The following is a 19,631-nucleotide window of genomic DNA, read 5'->3' as shown; positions in this document are numbered from 1 at the left end:
GAAAGAAATAAAAGCAGGTTGTGAAATATAACTGGGTCAAAATCAGAGTGAACACATTCAGCTGCCTCCCTCTTCTGCTCCTAAGACACAGAATTTATAGATCAAACTTTAGATATCTCAAAATTTATAAAATGCTGCTTGAAAATAAGGGAATCACAGATCAAAAATAGAAGGCGCTCCCTAAAAATAAATGAATCAAAAGATGAGACTCTACAATTCCAGGAGGAATCAAAGTGCATGGGGGAGTAAGTTTGATATGAGCCATGGGAGCAGAGGTCCCAAGATCTACCAAGGGGACAAGAGGCGGGACTGGACCCAAAACATGCAGCTAACCGTGAATGGGGACGAAACGTCTGCACCATCCACCGTGGGTCACAGCCACAAGAATGTCCCTGCATGTGTAACAGAGCCAGAATGAGAGCGCCTACAGGAGACCAGGACCCTACCTGCACCAGAGTGTATAGAGCAGAAAAAGAGCTCTGGGCTGAGCTGTTGACAAGAGCTCTGGTTAAAAAACACACCAGCTTACAGCTACAGGCAGAAAAAGCCATAAAATTGCCTTGACAATAAGTTCACAAACAAAAATTCGAGAACACATGAGGATATCCAATGATCAAACTCTACCAAATGGAAGAATTCACACGGAAAGAAGAAAAGATGCTAGAGCAATCAGAGAAGGACTTCATAAGAAGTATTTTTTAAATCCTCGATGGGACAGAAGGGATTTACATCCAGAAAGTGAGAAGAGGTTTCAACAAAACAAAAGCAGGAAGGTATGAGAAGATATTGTTTAAATAAAACAAAAGCAGAAAACCGTTATGTATCTTAGAAATAAAATGAATCAGTGTTGAAATTTAAGACTCCACAGATAGGCAAAACAATATACCAGACACAAATGAAAAGAGCTGGTTAACTAGAATAAAGAATTGAAGAAACACCGTACAAATGTAGCACAGAGAGACAGAGAGCTTAAAAAAATGTTTCAGATACATAGAGAAATTATTGGGAGACTAAATATAGAGAAAAAGAGAACGTTAGAAAGGAAACATCAAACAGATAACGGCTGGGATTCTTCCAGGATAAATAAAAAACCTGTATCTTCTAAGAAAGTCCACAGGATGCAAAGTACAATAAACAAAACAACATATACACACAATATAATCCTGAACTTATAACTAAATACATAGAGCTCAAAACGAAATAGATCCAAGAGTCCAGAGTGGTTACCCCTGGCGATAAGATTTAAAGGGAGATTTTTATTTTCTTCTTTAAACTTTAATATACTTTCTAAGTGCTCTGTAATGAAAAGACATTATTTTTATAAACTGTCTGTGGAGGAGGAGTATCATTATTTCAAATATACATATACACATAAACACTTTAAAAAAAAAATCTGTCCTCAAGGAACTTACACTCCAGTAGAGGAGATGAAGTATATATAGAAATAATATATAAAGCAAAACCCACGCAGTAACTGACATGGATGGATGAAGCTAAAATGTAAGCCTTGCCTTTTCCCTCCCGTGGAGCAGTTAGGAATAAGGGGGGAAGGAGAGGAGGAGGTGAGGACATTGAGCAGCAACATAAAGGTCCAGTATCTACGCTTGACTTACTAGGGCTGTTACTAAAACCAGAGTGTATTTCATGCTCATGGTATCAAAATGGCCAAACCAAGACAAGGTTAGAACTCTATCAATGTTGAACATTATTTTCACCTCTAAATTAGTTATATTTCAAGACCACCCAGTGATAGAAGCAAAAATTAATGTCTCCATTGTAAATTAAATTAAACCACAAAAATCTGCCACTTCGCACATTTCAGTCATTACAAGCTCTGTTATTTCCTCCGCCCCACCAAGGGTAAAGAAGGTTGGGGAAAAGGTAAGAACTGGGGAGAGGGGCTCAATTTAATTGATAGTCAAATTAACTGCCATTCTTATTCACCGAAACCGGATCATGTTATTGATTTAGAAGTGCAAACAACACAGGTATGTGCTGGGCTTTACCAAATGATGTCATCTTAAGGGAGGACAGAGAGGTCCTATCGGTTTGGGGAGACTCAGATTCCATGGCCACACCCAAACAAGGCGATGTCCATGACTGCTTCTTCAGAGCCAAACTGCAACTCCATAGAAACAGGCAGCAAAGACACAAACCAACTCAACGTGTTACTAATGGAAGGAAGGGCTGTTCACATCCCAGACAATCTCTTTCCTTTTTTTAACACAATCAGGTTTCTCGAAATTCCACTCTTCAATCCCACTCCTCTTAACATCACTTTTCTCCCATAGGGGATCCAACATATACCCTAATGTTATCCCACGGCTTCTTTGATTCCCCGCCATCAAGACCAACTCAGAAAGCCCCAACAGTAATGAAGACCATCCAACTCCTTTCACTATTTTTGAGCCAAGGCACCCTTTTATTCCCCTCCTCTCCACCCCCTCTTAAATCAGTCTCTCATCTTGACATCTCTGAAAACGTCCTTTCTGATCTTCCTCTTGCCCCTTCCTGAGGTCCTTTTCCTTCTTTAAGTGGGGTCACACTCATGTCCAATCCCCATAAGGCAGTTTTATTCTGCAAGAGAAGAGGCTTCCACCCCTATACTCTGGACTTCTCAAAACTCCCTTCCTAATACCCTCTTAGAGGTCTAGTAAGTCAGAGCCTGACGTGGACAGGTCACTGCATGTGAAAGGGATGCTAACTATGAGCCCATTGCTGTTCTTGCTTCTTTGTCTATAGTCAGATGGGTAAGTCAGGTAAGAGCCCAGGCCCCACACCTACCAACTCAGACCACCCCCTCCCCCAGCCTAAGCTTCAAGCCACTTCTCTTATTCAGCTTTTACCATATTTCTCCACTGATTGTGCCGGGCCCTAGTCGATACAAAAATTTCACTTTCAATATGGCTCCTGTTTAAGTGCATGTTGCTCCATCAAAACTTCAGAAGGGAGAAGGAATCAGTGATAATATTTAAATCCCAAAATCACACTCCAAAACCCTGCTGGGAAACGCTGTTCTTCTCCTTCTTTGTGCCTTTGTCAGAAACCAAAGGACCAGAAAACCAGAGATCTAATTCCATCACATACCGTGTGGTCTTAGCTAAGTCTTTAATTGTCCTGAGCCTGAATCTCTTCACCTGAAAGCTACAGGATGCTCTAATAGACTCTAAGACCTTTGCCAGTTCTGAAATGGCCACATATCAGTGGCAAGACACAGCTATTTCCTACTTATTTCATCCCAGAAAGGACCCCCCCTCAAAAAACTGAGAGATGGTTGGGAAAATACTTTACCACACATAGGAATTCTGCTAGGTTGCAAACCATTTAAAATGAATGTTTAATAAGATACTGCATCAGTTGTGTATTTCGACAGAATGTGCCGCAGCCCAGGAGACCTGAAAGAATTAATATGGTTCCCAAAGGAGCTCGTGGGAATTGCGGAGGCAGAAGTAGAATCTGATTTGATGAATGTAAAAGTGCTTTGAGAGCATCAGAAGCAAAGTGCTATGATAAATGTCTGTTGGCTCCATTAGAATGTCTCCTGCTATCTAAGGAACACGCTCCAGAAAGGTCTTGGGACTGGGGACCCACAGTACACCAGTACATTCACCCTTCCCTTCATGACACCCCCCCCCATTTCTCTTCCAGGGCTTAGATAGAAGCACAGGGCACCCACAAACACCAACCCTCCCCTTTTCTCTCATCCTTCTTCTTGCTTCTCCTTTCCCCCCTCACTTCTGCACAGTTCTCAAACCAGGCCCTCAAAACATCTCACTCAAATCTCCAGACCCCTCTTCTCCACAGCAACACCCCCAGGTGATCCACAGAAAGACCCTCCCTCCCACTCTAAGCCAAGAGATCTGGACACCTTTCCTTCATTGGGACACCTTCCAACTATGTTATCAACAGCCACCCTTGGGAGCCAACCCCTCCATCTAAGGGCCTCGGAGACTCGGGCAGTCCCACCCAGGTAACGTGTAGGAACACCCAGCCCCTCCATGCTCTGGGTCAGCGGTCCCTTCTCTCCACTCACAGCCACTCCCCTGGAGAAACGCAGACCTGTGTGCCACTAGCCCAGGGCTCCCCAGACTTCCCACCCCACTTACTTTAATTGTAGAGAGTCTGTGGAAACATGACATTTTTCTGCCTTTTTCTGCTTTACCTAAAACTTTGCATTTTATTCCACAATATCCCCACGTTTGATCCTTTAAAAATAGTTTCCGTGGCATTTAGTAGGGGAAAAAATGGACATTTGCCACAACATAATCAGGTAAAACTGATACTGTAGGAATATAAACCTTATTGTTTCAAGTTGCCCCCAGGCTCACCTCTGTGCACCACCCAGCCATCTCTAAACATTCTACCACCCCATTTACTTCTGCATTTACTGAGTTCTTCCTGGCACACCCAAGGTGCCCCCGAGTACCCCCACTTTCAGAACCAAAGCAGAAAGCATTTCCATTTGATTCCAGGTTGGAGAAGCAGGACCTGGTTCTCCCCAGGGTCGGTGGCCACAACCCCCTTTCAGATTAAGACGGACACCAGGGGCTCCCAAAGACCTGCAGTGGTCACCATATGACTGGTGAGCGGTCAGCCCGTCGCCTCCCGGCCTTACCTTGTCAGCCATGATCATAGATGCGCCCCCGTGGATGCCCAGGATGGGAATGAAAGTCTGTGAGGAGATAAAATCCAGCATCTGGGCCACGGCCTCCTGGTCAGTGTCGTCCCCAAATACCAGGCCGTGGATGCGCGCCCCTGACATGAGGTCACACACGTGCGTGATGAGGCTCTTGGGATCCGTCCGGTTCATCAGCAGCGCTACCACGTTCACGTCCAGGGGTAGCCCGGCTGCCTGCTCGGGGCCCCACAGGTTTCGCAGTTCACGCTCCGTCACGTCGTGGCTGTGACCCAGCAGCACGGCGATGTTCAACGCCGGGGGACCCTTCTCCGCCGCCGCACCCTGCGACGGACTGCGCCAGACCAGAAGGGCCGGCAGCACCAGCAAGGTCCAGTAGCCCAGTCTGCCCATAGTCGCCACTTACGGTCCCTGCAAGGCGGAGAAGAAGAGTCAGCGCCGCGGCGGTGCGCGAGGGTTCTAGAGGAGGGGGTTTACCGACCCAGCCCCTTGCTCCGGGAGCCAGGTACGGAAAACACCCCAGGGAGAGCTGCTGGAGTCTCTGACTTCATTCCCCATCCCCTGGCCATCCCCGTCCCTCGACCCATCTGCAACTCTGCCCACAACTCCAGTCGGGGCTGATTTTCCGAAACTGTCCCCAAACCCACCTTCGCATTCAGCCTCCTCTCTTCTCTTCGACTCAACCCACATCTCCCACCGCACTCCCCAAGTGGGACTACTTGGCGACTGCCCCTGATGTAGGCGCACGGAGCAAACCCTCCACCCACCCCTCTGCCACCCCCGCGAGACCAAGTTACCGACCCCGCCCCCTGCGAAAACGGCGCAAAGTACAGACCAGCCCCGGCGTGCGGAGGCGGCTGAGCAACGGCGCAAGGCTAGTTGACTGTCCCTGCCCGCTGCGAACCCACGGGGGTGCATTACCCACCTGGCGCCACTCAGCACCCACGGCAGACCCCGCACCTCTCAAGCAGGGTCCGCCCCAAGCGCATGGAAGTGAGGACGCTCGCTCGTGCGCCCAAGAATCCAGGGAGCCTGGAGGAAACTTAAGGTCCGCCCCACCTTGCGCAGAGGGGCCAGGAAGCGACCGCCAGCAGCCCCAGGACCCGCCCCCTACACGCGCGCGTGCACACACAGGCTCAGACACACACATACACACAATCTCTCACGCACGCCGTGTGCAGTGCAGAATTCTGGAGGGGAGGCACGTCCCCACTGCGGGCCGACGCGTGGGAGCTGGCAAAGAACGTGCGTGGGGGTCGGTGGGTTGGGCTGGGGGCCGGGGGGAAGGTTGGCTCCCCAGAAGCTCTCCGACGGACGTGAACTGTGAAGCACTGGCCCACCCCCGACCCCAGGCTTTCCCACTTCAGATTCTGTTACCAAGTCTTAGGTGCACGTGGGCAGTGGGCCGCGCACCCTCACAGGCACACGCGCATTTCTGCGCACCTCCGCAGGCCCGCAGTAGAGGGGCCCAAGGACATCCGGAGTCCACACGTGTCCTCCGCCAGTGCCCACACATGGACCGCGCCAGGTGCACGGCCGCGCCCGCCAGCAGATAGCAGCGTCGTCGGGCACGCGTGCACAGGCGCGCGCCCCTCGGGCCGGGCTCTGCCGGGCGCCGGGAGGAAGTTGGGACGAACTCGAGCCGGCCTCGGCGCTCTTCGGCGGAGCCCCGCGAGCGCGGAGCCGCAGCGCCCCCTGGTGCTCCTCCCGCGCCTCGCTCCTGCTGCGCCGTCTCCCGCTTTCTCTCTCTCGCTCCCTCTCTCCCCGGATCCTTCTTCTCCCGCTCTTCCTCCCGCCGACTGTTCCTTCTCCCGGAACCCCGGCGGGGCCCAGATTTCCCGCTGGGACGTACCTGTAGCCAGAGAAGGTCGAGGATGCGGTGGGGCGCGCTGCGCGCACGAGCATCTCGGCCGCCTCAGCAGCCACCGGGTTTAGCGGGTTCCCGCATGCTGCGGCCCCCGCGCGCTCCCCTGGCCGTCCCGCGCAGTCCGCATCGCCCCCACGGGGGGCGGCTATCCCAGCCGGAGGCTCTGCAGCAGGGCTCTACCGAGGCGGAGAAGAGACGGAGAGACAGAGTCAGCCCACGGGCGGGGGGAGGGGAGGAGGAGGGACAGGGGCGACTGACTGCAGTCTGCAATGCTCACACAGCCCCCCCACCTCACCCCCGCCACCTGAGCGCACAGTGGGGGCTCGGCCCGAGCTGGGAAGCTGAAGCTTCGTGCCTGAGACGTCTCCCAGTGCGGCTCCTAAAACCGTGTGGCCGAAATGGAGAGCTTCACTCCCGGGGCGCACAGGAGAACCGGAGCCCCGGGTTGGCCACCCTCGAGAAGCTAACAGGGCACCTCGGCTCTCACCCCCTGCCGCCTCCCCGGCCCCGGCAGCCGGGAGTTGTGCGGCCAGGAGCTTCTGAGCAAGGAGGGGGGTAGGAAGACAAAGAGGAGGGAATGGGGGCTGAGGTGGGGGAAGGGGCGGGCTGAGTTTGCGATGTGCCGGCAGGAGGAGAGGGGGAGGAAAGGACTCCAGCTCCCTCGGCCCCAGACCCCCGAAGGAGGTGCGATGTTCCCCACGCAACGACCCTCCTGCAGTCCTGTCGCCCCTCCTATGAAAGCCTCCCACCGTCCTCCTCCCAAAGGGGCCGCCGAGGCCCCGCGTCCCGCGCCGGCACTCACCGCAGCCTCTCTCCACATAGTTCTCAGCAGTGGCCGCCCCTGGTCATCTCCAGGGCTGATGGCTGCGGCCGCGACTCTCAGCGCTCAGCGGGCCCCATGCTCTGGCTAAGCCCTCGGCGCCTCCCTCCAAGAGCCCGAGCTGGGCTTCCTGCCCCACTCCGGACAGTCGCTGCCCCGGTCCTCCGAGCGCGCGAGAGAGCCCTCTCCGCAGCCTCGGCTCCGGGCTAGTGGATGTGTGAGGGCGAGTGTGTGTGTGAGTGGATGTGGGAGCGCGCGCTCGCGTGTGGCCGGGGATCCCCGCGGTCCCCGGCCGAGAGAGGCGCGGGAGGGGGTAAAAGGCAGCTCCCTCTAAGCCCTTAGCTGCGGGGCCAGCTCCACGCCAGGCGTTCAGCTCCCCACTTCCCGGCGGGAGTCCGGAGAGCTCCCGGCCACCCTGGTTCACAGAACTGGCTAAACCGGGCTCCCGAGGCGTGTTTCTGCTGCGGTCGCCTCGCAGGAAGAGGAGGAGGAAGGCAGGGGCGCCCCCCACGCCAACTTGGGGACTTGTTTTCAGTCGGCGAGACGCTGCAGCCCCCGCGAAACCCGAAAAGGCTTGGAGCTCCGGCGGGCGAGAGGGTCTCCCGTCCGCAGCCGCCCTCCCCGGAGGCGGGCCAAGGCAGACCCCGCAGTCCCTCGGCGGCGGCGCAGAGCGCGGCCACCGGCTCCTGGAGCGCACGGCGTCGGTAAGGCCGGGATAGGCGGCTGGCTGGCGGCGGGGGCGCCTGAGGCGGGCGTGCCGCTGTCCGTGGTGCTGAAACCACGATCTCCGCCCGCTCCCAGGCGTCTGGTGCGGCTGAGGAATCAATTATTCAGATCTCTGCTACCGCTTCCTCCTCCCCCAGTGCCTCGCGCTGGGTACAGCAATCCCCCTTCCACGCACAGGCGCGCCAACACACGCGCGCGCGCGCACACACACACACACACGCCACAGAATCTGCTCCACTGCCTCTCCCTGTGCCTCGCCACCCCCAAACAGGAACCCACTCCTCTGATCTCAGGGAGCCACAATCCTAAAACTAAAGACGTCTCGACACCCTCCACTTGCTTCTTTCTTGTCTTCTAAGTTATACCAAACAAAAGTCGCCCTGAAGCTGCCACTTTTAAGCTACCAGCAGGGTCAAGCCAGAGAGCGTGGGACTCCTGGGTGTGTGGGGCCTGACTGACTTGGATTCTGGTAACTGGGCTTGGAATGCATCACCAGGTAAGGACCTTTGACCCTTTTACACTCCTTCCAACACTGTGTGTGTCTCTCCTTCCAACACTGCTTTTTTCCCCTCAGGCTCTGGAAGAAATGAGACCTTAAATTGTAAGGAGTTTTGCAATCACTGTTCTAACCCTGAGTCCTCCACTTAACCTGCCTGGTGCCACCTCCAGGGCCATTATTCATCTTCTTAGTCGATTTGCTAATCTGAAAATGGGGAAGACAGTGGAAAAAAAAATCAACTTCTCAGGGTTATTTTGAAAATGAGGCAACTCCTTGTTAAAGGAGTCCCCAAGATCCAGCACGTAGTAGGTGTTCAATAAACCACAAGGTGACCTGGGAGAGAAGGGACCCCTTCCAGGAGTGCAGATGTGGCCACTGAAATGGAGACAGGAATGGAAGCACAGCTCCTGGACACCTATTTGTTTTTTATTAAGTTGGTGGTTGTATGCTGAGTTCTCCAGAGTTTTATCATCCACAGAGAAAGGATGGGAGAAATGCTGAAGGGTAGGATTGTGGAGTGGTGTGATATAAGGCAGAGAACTGGGAAGTGTTCTGTTTCTTGAAGCTGTAACTTGGCTGAGCTGGATTGGGCCCATCTCTTGGGTGGAGATGATCATTTCTCGGACTTTAGCACAGGTTATAGGACCCTAATTTGAAGAAGTTGGGCTTTTTTTTTTTTCTATTGAAATAAGACATAAATTATATAAAAATAAAATGCATCTTTGAAGGATTCAGTTTAAGTTTCAAAGTGATATGCATCTGTGTAGACATATCACCCAAAACAAGGAACAGAATATTTTTCTCACCCCTACAAAGTGCCCTGTGTCCCTTTGTTGTTGATGCTACTACTTCCTAGTAGAAACCAGTTACGTTTTCTTATGCCACGTATTCAGATCAGTTCAGTCTATCAGTCATGTCTGACTCTTTGTGACCCCATGGACTACAGCACACCAGACTTCTCTGTCCATCACCAACTCCTGGAGCTTGCTCAAACCCATGTCCAAAGAGTGTGTGATGCCATCCAACCATCTCATCCTCAGTCATCCCCTTCTCCTCCCACCTTCAATCATTCCCAGCATCAGGGTCTTTTCCAATGAGTCAGTTCTTCTCATCAGGTGGCCAAAGTACTGGAGTTTCAACTTCAGCATCAGTCCTTCCAATGAATATTCAGGACTGATGTCCTTTAGGATGGACTGGTTGGATCTCCTTGCAGTCCAAGGGACTCTCAAGAGTCTTCTCCAACACCACAGTTCAAAAGCAGCAATTCTTCAGTGCTCAGCTTTCTTTATAGTCCAACTCTCACATCCATACATGACTACTAGAAAAAACCATAGCTTTGACTAGATGGACTTTGTTGGCAAAGTAATGTCTCTGCTTTTTAATATGCTGTCTAGGTTGGTCATAGTTTTTCTTCCAAGGAGCAAGCATCTTTTAATTTCATGGTTGCAGTCACCATCTGCAGTGACTTTGGAGCCCAAGAAAATAAAGTTTGTCACTGTTTCCCCACCTATTTACCATGAAGTGATGGGACCGGATGCCATGATCTTCATTTTTTTGAATGTTGAGTTTTAAGCTTTGCTTATTTTAAAACTTCATTTAAAAGGTAATTCTACATTGTATATATTATTTGGTGACTGATTTTTTCACTTAACCTAATGTCCACGTTGCTGCATGTAACAACATCATTTTTTCTTCTTATTACTGAGTAGCTTTCCTTTGAATGAATACATCACATTTCATGTATCCAGTCTCCTATCGGACATGTGGGTTGTTATATGCAGAGCTTTTTAAAATACTGATGCCTGCTCCCACTTTAGATATCCACCATCAAAATCTTCAGTGGTGAGGCCAAGCATGTCTCAGTTCAGTCGCTCAGTCGTGTCTGACTCTTTGCAACCACATGAACTGCAGCACGCCAGGCTGCCCTGTCCATCACCAACTCCCAGAGCTTACTCAAACTCATGTCCATGGAGTCAGTGATGCCGTCCAACCACCTCATCCTCTGTTGTCCCCTTCTTCTTCTGCCTTCAATCTTTCCCAGTATCAGGGTCTTTTCTAGTAAGTCAGTTCTTCACATCAGGTTGCTAAGTCACTTCAGTCATGTCCCACTCTTTGCAACCCCATGGACTGTAGGCTGCCAGGCTCCTCTGTCCATGGGGATTCTCCAGGCAAGAATACTGGAGTGGGTTGCCACGCCCTCCTCCGGTGGATCTTCTCGACCCAGGAATTGAACCCACATATCTTACATCTCCTGCATTGGCAGGTGGGTTCTTTACCACTAGCATCACCTGGGAAGCCCTTTAATTCCATAGGTGATGCTAATAATTCCCTGGTTACTCAAAAAACTGGAAATAGAACTACCATATGACCCAGCAATCCCACTGCTGGGCATACACACTGAGGAAACCAGAATTGAAAGAGACACGCGTACCCCAATGTTCATCGCAGCACTGTTTACAATAGCCAGGACATGGAAGCAGCCTAGATGCCCATCAGCAGACAAATGGATAAGGAAGCTGTGGTACATATACACAATGGAATATTACTCAGCCATTACAAAGAATACATTCGAATCAGTTTTAATGAGGTGGATGAAACTGGAGCCTATTATACAGAGTGAAATAAGCCAGAAAGAAAAACACCAATACAGTATACTAACACATACATATGGAATTTAGTAAATCAGTAAAGATAACCCTGTATGCAAGACAGCAAATGAGACACAGATATATAGAACAGTATTATGGACTCAATGGGAGAGGGCAAGGGTGGGATGATATGGGAGAATGGCACCGAAGCATGTAAATTAGCATATATGAAACGAATCACCAGTCCAGATTTGATGCATGATACAGGGTGCTCAGGGCTGATGTACTGGGATGACCCGGAGGGAGGGGATGGGGAGGGAGGTGGGAGGGGGGTTCTGGAAGGGGAACACATGTACACCCATGGTGGATTCATGTCAACGTATGGCAAAACAAATACAATATTGTAAAGTTAAAAAATAGATAAATAAACTAATTTAAAATAAAAAAAAATTCCCTGGTTAGTACCCACTGTGCTTTCCACCCCTTCATGTTAATGCTGATGCTGAAATAGTCTTGATGAAAACTATTGATATGAAGAGTTTGAAGTTATTCATGACCAGACTTGCAGAAAGGTAGATCAAACAAGTGTGACCTATTTTGAATAGGGAAAGAAGACGGCCCTTCATCTGAAGGAACAGTCTGTCTCTATGGCAGACACAGGCTGCCCCAGGCTGCACATCTCCCCAGTGTGAGAACCACTGAGGGTCAGGCACCTAGAACTCCACCACATGTGGATGGAGACTATAACTGTGTGTTGAGGGGGATGGGGGCACTGTGTAGGATTTTGCTACTTGAAACATTCAGACAGAAAACCTTCATAGCAACTATGCCGACAAAAGCTATGTATGCCCCCCCCAAAAGGCCCCCTAGTCTCTGCAGTCAGTTCTGCCTGTTGGTTTTATCACATTATTTACATCATTAAAGTAATTGAAATAACCTAGTCTGGTCTTAAAAGAACAAATTGTTTCAATTGTTCTTGGTTCAATTGATTTATCTTCAAATGCTCAACTAAAGAAATGACCCCCAGGGTTGCCATTTGCTTTGAGCCACTTAAACACTGTGGTTAAAAATCAACCACCATATCATATCTGCAGGAGAGATCTAAAGCGAGTCAATCATTGATTATGCATCTCAAAGGAAACTGGTAAAAATTACAGCATTCTGAAGCTGAAAGACCTTTAAAGACTATCACGTTTGACGTATTTTCTGTTTCCAAATAAACCTGGGGAACTCTGCCTACCTGAGTAACTTGAAGGTGGATTCTTAGTAAAGATCTAAGATGCTTTGCAGTTTTAAAAAATGTTTTTATCAGTCCAGCAATATTCCAAAAATATTAATCATGGAAAGCTATTCCATATAATACCTGCTACCATCCTGCAGGACTATTATTCCTTCGAATGTTTTTGAGAATTAGTGAGCTGGCCCAACCCTTTTATTTTGTATATGGGGAAACAGAGAGACTCAAGTGGGACTTTAGTACTAGCAGAGACAAGATGCTAAAGGCAAAATTTGGAGCAGGATCCAAAATGTTTGCTTTAATTGTCTGCTGTGTAAAATAAAATGTGTGTGCATTCTACTAGGTTATGGGGATTCCAAAATGGTATGATAGAATTCTGAGAGAGAAGGATAGAGCAAAAAAGTAATCTGGGGTGGTGGAGGGGGTAACCGAAACTCTAAACCAGCCACTTCCTTGTTTCATCACTGGTGATCTTCCTTCACCATCCCTCCAAATTCCAGCCTGAGGGTACTAACACTTGAGCTATCCACGATTCCAGCTTTCCTGACCTTTTCTTTAATGGAGTGCCAAGGCAGACGTCACTAATCCATTCCTGAAGTGGTTCTCTCAAAGTTTAGATAGATCTTCGCATATTTGCTCAGTTCCACGTGTTCTGGATAGCCCCAGCCATGGAATAACTTAGCAAATGCCAAGATTCCTGATTTCAGCACAATCTCTGATTACCTGTACTTATTTCCTTTATTTTCTTTCAGACCCTAATCTCCATGTTACCAAATGACCCTAAGGACTTTCTCCTCTTTCGACTTCAGTTTCCCTGTTTGTGAAAGAAAGGCATAGACTAGACAAGGCGATCTCAAACGGCCTTGCATACATGCTGTCACTTCAGTCATGTCCGATTCTTTGCGACCCCATGGACTGTAGCCCACGAGGCTGCTCTGTCCATGGGATTCTCCAGGCAATAATACTGGAGTGGGTTGCCATTTCCTTCTCCAAGGGATCTTTCTGACCCAGGGATAGACCCCTTATCTCCTGCATTGCAGGTGGATTCTTTACCGCTAAGTCACCAGGGAAGCCCAAAGCTGGCTTAGGGCCCCTATGATCCTGTGACTTTTCTTGAAGGTCTGGACCCTGGGATCAACCAAGGCACTAGTTAACCTTTCCATACTATTTTAACCAAAAGACTAAATATCCCTCTCTGCTCCCATAACCCATTAAGGTACCAATAGTTCAAATCAAAGTGAAATGAAAGTCTCTCAGTTATGTCTGACTCTTTGCGACCCCATGGAATTTTCCAGGCATACTGGAGTGAGTAGCCTTTCCCTTCTTCAGGGGATCTTCCCAATCCAGGGATTGAACTCAGGTCTGTCACATTGCAAGCGGATTCTTTACCAGCTGAGCCACAAGGGAAGCCCTCAAATCAAAGGGCAAAGTTGATTTGAGGGGAAGCCCTCAAATCTTTTTCTAAACAAATCTACTGTTGGTCTTGAGAACAAAAATGAAGACAGCAGCAAAAGACTCCATTCCTTGCTGATCTTCACCCAAAGCAACCCAGCATCCTCCCTTACAGCAAAGATGCCTAGAAGACACCAAAGTATACCACTGAGAAAAGGATACTGAGTTGGAGTCCTACAATCTACCATTTGGGGAAAAGTCATTAACCTCTCCAGGCTTCAGTTTGTTTATCAATAAAATGTGAGTAAAATCATCTTGCCTCTCCCAGCACTGCAGTGAAGTTTGTGAAAGGATATGTCTTAATGTAGATCCCTCCAAGAGCATCAGCTGTCTCCTACAATTCAACTCAATTCTGAAACTGTCTAGCTGGAGACAGCATTAGGTCTCCACAGGTGAAGGGCTGAGTCCCACAAGACTGCCCTCTTCTTTAGATGCCAGTGGCAAGTCCAGGTTGTTATCTGTGCTTCAGACCAACTATCTATGCATCAGAGGTTATCAGGACCCCCTCCTTTGGTTTGGCTAATTCGCTAGAGTGTCTCACAAAACTCAAGAAACTAGTTTACTCAGTATATTTACCAATTAATTACAAGGAATGTTAAAGGATATGAATCAACAGCCAGATGAAAAGATATAGAGGACAAGTTAAGCAAAAAGAGCGTGGAGTTTTGTATGCAAAAAGAGCATGGAATTTCTATGCCCTCTCCAGGCACACCGCTCTCCCCACACTTTCACATGTTCGCCAACCTAGTAGCTGTCCCTTTGGATTTTTATGGAACCTTCATTACATAGGCATCCGTATGCTCAGTCACTAAGTCATGTCTGACTTTTTGCGACCCCATGGGCTGTAGCCCGCCAGGCTCCTCTGTCCATGGAATTCTCCAGGCAAGAATACTGGAATGGGTTGCCATGCCTTCCTCCAGGGGCTCTTCCTAACCCAGGGATTGAACCCAGGTCTCCTGTGTCTCCTGAATTGGCAGGTGGTATTACTGTACCACTGAGCCACCTGGGAAACGCTGATTAAATAACTGCCCATTGGTGACTGAATTCAATCTCCAAGCCCTCTACCCTCCCCTGACATCCAATCCTCTTAAGGATGAGGTTGGCTCCACTGGCAGGCAACCAGCCCCTTTCTTAGGCTCTTTCCCAAAGTCGCCTCATTAACATAACAAAAGACACCTTTATGCTACAGTCGCTTAGGAAACTCCCAGAGTTTTAGGAGCTCTGTGCCAGAAACAAGGACCAAATATATATGTCTTATTATAAACCACAACATCACAAGCAGACCTGCGATAGACGCTAAGAACCTCAGCCTATTTGGGAGGGAGGAGATCCAGGAAGCCCAAGGGGGAGAGGGAAGAAGAAGCCAACCAAAGGTGTGTCAGTGTCAGCATGGTAACTGGGTGCTACCTAGTCCCAGTCTCGCTGAAGACTGGCTGGGAGGCGGTGAAGAATACACCCCCAAATTACCCCCCTCGATGGCAAGGAATCGGAGCATTTATCCACCCCTGCATCCTTCACTGGATGAAGGTCACTCCTGGGGCATTAAACTCCCCACCCTTCCAGTCCACCCTCTGCCCAGAGAAACACAGGAAGCTGTTGACTGCAAAAAAGAAAAAAATACATGAAACCTAAAAGTTGAGAGTTACGTTTATTCTCTGGGAATTGTTAAGACTTCAAGCCCCGGAGACAGCATCTCGGGTGACTCTGAGAGAACCGTTTCTGGGAGCCTGGTGGGGTAGGGGCGTGGCGGGCGAGGAGTCAGGTTATATAGAAGTTGCAAGCAAGGGGCAGGTAGTCTGAATATCAAAAGATTACTGTTAATTAAGAAAAACCAGATATCTCAAATTAAGGAATTTAGTGCTCTTCTGTGTATGGGAAGATGCAAGCCTCTGGGCTGATTGTAATCATTCCTTTCACAGGCTCGGACATTTACATCTGGAAGGCAGGAATCCCTGAGGGCTGTGGCATCCTGTTTACCAATATGGCAGGAAATACTCCATTTCACAAAGCCATCAGGATGAATGTTTCACAAATGATCTTGTAGACAGGGTGGCCCAAGGAGATGTGAGCGGGGTGTCCACCAGGCTGCCTAACCAACCAGAAAGGTCTGGATCAAGCGAAGGCACTGAACTGTGTGAGGCTGAAGGGAAGGGGCAGAAAGCAAGAGATGGCCAAGCATCTCCCCTGAGCAGAAGGAAGCCCAACGTGCGTGTCACCTTTTATCAGCCAGTCACCCTGCCCTCTAGGAAGCACATCTCTGTGAGTATTCGGACCAACCAGGTCAGCAACTCCCCCTCCAGGAGGAAGAGCAGGGAAGAGCTCCTGACGTGGCCACGCTGCTATGCCCCATCTCACACTTGCCCGTGTCTGGCAGCTTGTGTGCCCAGAGGAAGGCGGTCCTGTCCTTCAGAAAACTCTTCCCTTGCGGGCCCGGACTTCATTGTGTGGAGACCTGGCCTGACCTCAAGCTCTCTCGCTGGGTCAGAGCTGTCCCTTAGGACAGCGCTTCGAAAGCCCTGTACCCAGACCATGTGAGGCCAGTTTCCCAAGGCCAGGAGAACTCAAAAGTCTCATCACTCACAGCATAGAGAGGAAGGCTCCGTCAGTTAGGACTTGGTCTGATTCATGAGTCTGCGCTTAGGGAGGACACTTCTCAGGGAAATGCCTGGATCCAGAGGAGAAGGGTCGTATTTCTTGGCACCTGGACTCATTGGAGCATGCAGTCAGGAAGCTGCAGAGGCCCAAGGAAGGCATCGAACCTCCAGCCTTGCTCTTTGATGATAAGGACGCAGAGGCCTGGAGACGTGGAGGAGGGCACTGAGGGTTACGCACTTACTAAGGGTCACACACAGTCTCTCATGACGTCCTCTTGTCCCAAGCTCGGCCCTTTCCCTGTCTGTGAACTCTGCTGGGTGTGAATCCCAGGGGAGGTTGCCAGATGGAAAGTCACTACAAATTATTTCTTTGTGGAGGGGGCAGGGAGGGTAGTCCTTGGGTACCCCTGTGTGTCTGTGTGTTAGTTGCTCAGTTGTGTCCAACTCTTTGTGATCTCGTGGACTGTAGCCCCCCAGGCTCCTCTGTCCAAGGGATTCTCCAGGCAAGAATACTGGAGTGGGTTGTCATTCCCTTCTCCAGGGGATCTTCCTAACTCAAGAATCAAACCTGGGTCTCCCACATTGTAGGCGTATTCTTTACCATCTGAGCTACCTGGGTAAGCCTAGGTAGCCCTGAATGTGCATCATAAATGGTCAGGTCCAGGTCCAAAGGCATGCAGGTACCATGGGCCTTTTGAATTGAGAGTTGGCTTTGGGGGTGAAGAGCTGAACCAGTTGTTGAGTTCTTCCATATTTAGTGAGGTAACTTGGGGCCTCAACCACCCCACTTGGAGCACTTAGGGATAATAAGACAGGGATTGTCTAGCAGTCAAGAACCTCTCTGCCCAAGGACACCACCAGTTTTAGGCAGAGCTAGGGCTTGAACCATTCATGTCTGGCTCCAGAACCTGTACTTTCAACAAATACATTATGTGCCCAAGTCACTAGTTTGCCGGGCCTTTTTAGATGGGTCTCTTTCCCTCTCTGAGGTTTATTTTCCTCCTCTTTTGGGGCACAAGAATGTCAGATCAGCAATTGCCAGTGTTGAAACGTACCATAACCCCTCCTGTAAGCCACCTGTCACACACAAGAGGGAGCAGTGAACAGTGGCGTTTGCTCTCAGGTTAAAAGCAGTTCTCAGGCTGGGGGTCTGATGCTCATCCTCAGTTTTTCCTCACCCCTCCCCCATCCCCACCCACACCCACACCATAGCCCCCAACAGAACTCTGCGACTCTGATGCACGCATTGTGAAAACGTAGTCCAACACCTGCAGCCCAGAGAAGAAGCCAAAGACTCATAGGGAGCAGGGGACCAAATAGAATTGCTCAAAAGTAAGGGCTTCCCTGGTGGTTCATCTGGTGAAGAATCTGCCTGCAATGCGGGAGACCTGGGTTTGATCCCTGGGTTGGGAAGATCCCGTGGAGAAAGGAACAGCTACCCACTCCAGTATTCTGGCCTGGAGAATTCCATGGACTGTATAGTCCTTGGGGTCACAAAGAGTCGGACACGACTGAGTGACTTTCACTTTCAAGAGACTGAGCAAAAATTAGAATCCAAGACTCAGGTGCCAGGCAGGTTTTCATAAATAGACTGTGATGTACAACACAGTGACTGCTGATGAGCTATAGCAAAGTTGATGAAAGTAGATCCTAAGAGTTCTCATCACAAAGAGAAATCTTTTCTTTTTCTTTTTATTGTATCTATATGAGATGATGGATGTTAACCTATTGTAGTAATCATTTCACAATACATGTAAAACAAACCATCATGCTGTACACCTTAAATTTATACGGTGATGTCAATTATTTCTCAACAAAAGTGAGGGGGCAAAATATGAAACTGAAAGAGAGAAAATAAGAACGGAAAAGAGAAAACTTCCTTGTCTGAGATGGTCAGTTTTAACTCAGATGAGCTACATATTTTCTCAGAGCTGCTGCTGCTGCTAAGTCGCTTCAGTTGTGTCCGACTCTGTGCGACCCCATAGATGGCAGCCCACCAGGCTCCCCCGTCCCTGGGATTCTCCAGGCAAGAACACTGCAGTGGGTTGCCGTTTCCTTCTCCAGTGCATGAAAGGGAAAAATGAAAGTGAAGTCGCTCAGTCATGTCCGACTCTTAGCGACCCCATGGACTGTAGCCTACCAGGCTCCTCCGTCCATGGGATTTTCCAGGCAAGAGTACTGGAGTGGGGTGCCATTGCCTTCTCCGTTTCTCAGAGCAATTTCAACTAAAGTGGGTGTGTGTGCGTGGTTTTTTTTTTTTTGGTGGGGGGAGGTTGTTCTGAACAGACAATATATGTGAAAATGAAACTGTTAGTCACTCAGTTGTTTTAGACTCTTCAACCGCATGATCTGTAGCCCTTCAGGTTTCTGTGTCCATGGGATTTTTCCAGGCAAGAATATTGGAGTGGGTTGCCATTTCCTTCTCCAGTGGCTCTTCCTGATCCCAGGGATCAAACCCGGGTCTCCTGCATTATAAGCAGGAGAGTTTGGGGTGCGGGTGTGCTGCTGGACAAATGCCTCAGCTGTACCTTCTCCGGAGGTTGGAGGCACAAGCAACTCCCCAGGGCTCAGCCAGCCTGGCTCCATCAGTCTGGGCTGGGCAGCTGGCCTCCTTGGCATAGCGGGCCCCAGCCTGAGGCTCCCGGGCCCTGCATGGCTCGGCGAACGGTGCAAGGAAAGGAGGATCTGCCAACGCGTCACCGGCAGATTCTTTACCATCTGAGCCACCAGTAGGTAGGAATAAATTCAAACAGAAAAAGAAAAAAAAAAAAACACTCTGAGCCCTGGCTTTGAAACTTACAGCTGTGTGACGCTGGGTAGGTCCCTCGGACTCTCTGTGCCTTAGCTTCTTCATCTAGTAATATAAAATGTCGATAATATACGGAAGTATGTGAAGAGCAAATTAAATGAGACAACACACATGAAGCACTCAGCATAGTGGCAGCCACAGGAAAGGTCTGACACACATTCGTTTATTACGTCGGACGGTGCCCTCTGGGACTACCGGAGAAGAGGGATGCGCTCTCTCTGGACGTCCTGACGCCGCCCCTGGGCGGCGCTCGGGGAGGTGCGGCCCGCGGGGCGGGGGAGGCTGCCATTGGCCGCCCTGCTCTCCAGCTCAGCGCGTCCCAGATGGTGCCCGGTGGGGAGCTGGCCGGTGACGCGCTGGCAGGTCCTCCTTTCCTTGCACAGTTCACCGAGCCACGCGGAGC

The 19,631-nt window shown here is 49.8% G+C and overlaps 1 protein-coding gene across 2 annotated transcripts in view; it reads right to left on the bottom strand.

Annotated features, from left to right (window-relative positions):
• GRIN2A (glutamate ionotropic receptor NMDA type subunit 2A) overlaps window positions 1-19,367 on the bottom strand; it is a 450,066-nt gene extending 430,699 nt beyond the window's left edge. Inside the window, exons 1-3 of one of the 2 annotated variants that reach the window (XM_081559277.1) lie at window positions 19,220-19,367; window positions 6,489-6,679; window positions 4,616-5,047 (exon numbers count right to left, since the gene is read on the bottom strand). In XM_081559277.1, coding sequence (XP_081415403.1) covers window positions 4,616-5,029 — 414 coding nt within the window. In that variant the 5' untranslated portion in view covers window positions 5,030-5,047; window positions 6,489-6,679; window positions 19,220-19,367. Of the gene's footprint in view, window positions 1-4,615; window positions 5,048-6,079; window positions 6,207-6,488; window positions 6,680-19,219 lie in introns of those variants that run through there. The other variant, XM_081559275.1, reaches the window with a different exon arrangement.
• Between the last annotated feature and the right edge of the window lie 264 nt (window positions 19,368-19,631).

The sequence above is a fragment of the Giraffa tippelskirchi genome, chromosome 13 (assembly GCF_054371585.1).
Source record: "Giraffa tippelskirchi isolate mGirTip1 chromosome 13, T2T-mGirTip1v1.2.pri, whole genome shotgun sequence".
NCBI lineage: Eukaryota > Metazoa > Chordata > Mammalia > Artiodactyla > Giraffidae > Giraffa > Giraffa tippelskirchi.
This window is presented reverse-complemented; position numbering and strand designations above follow the sequence as displayed.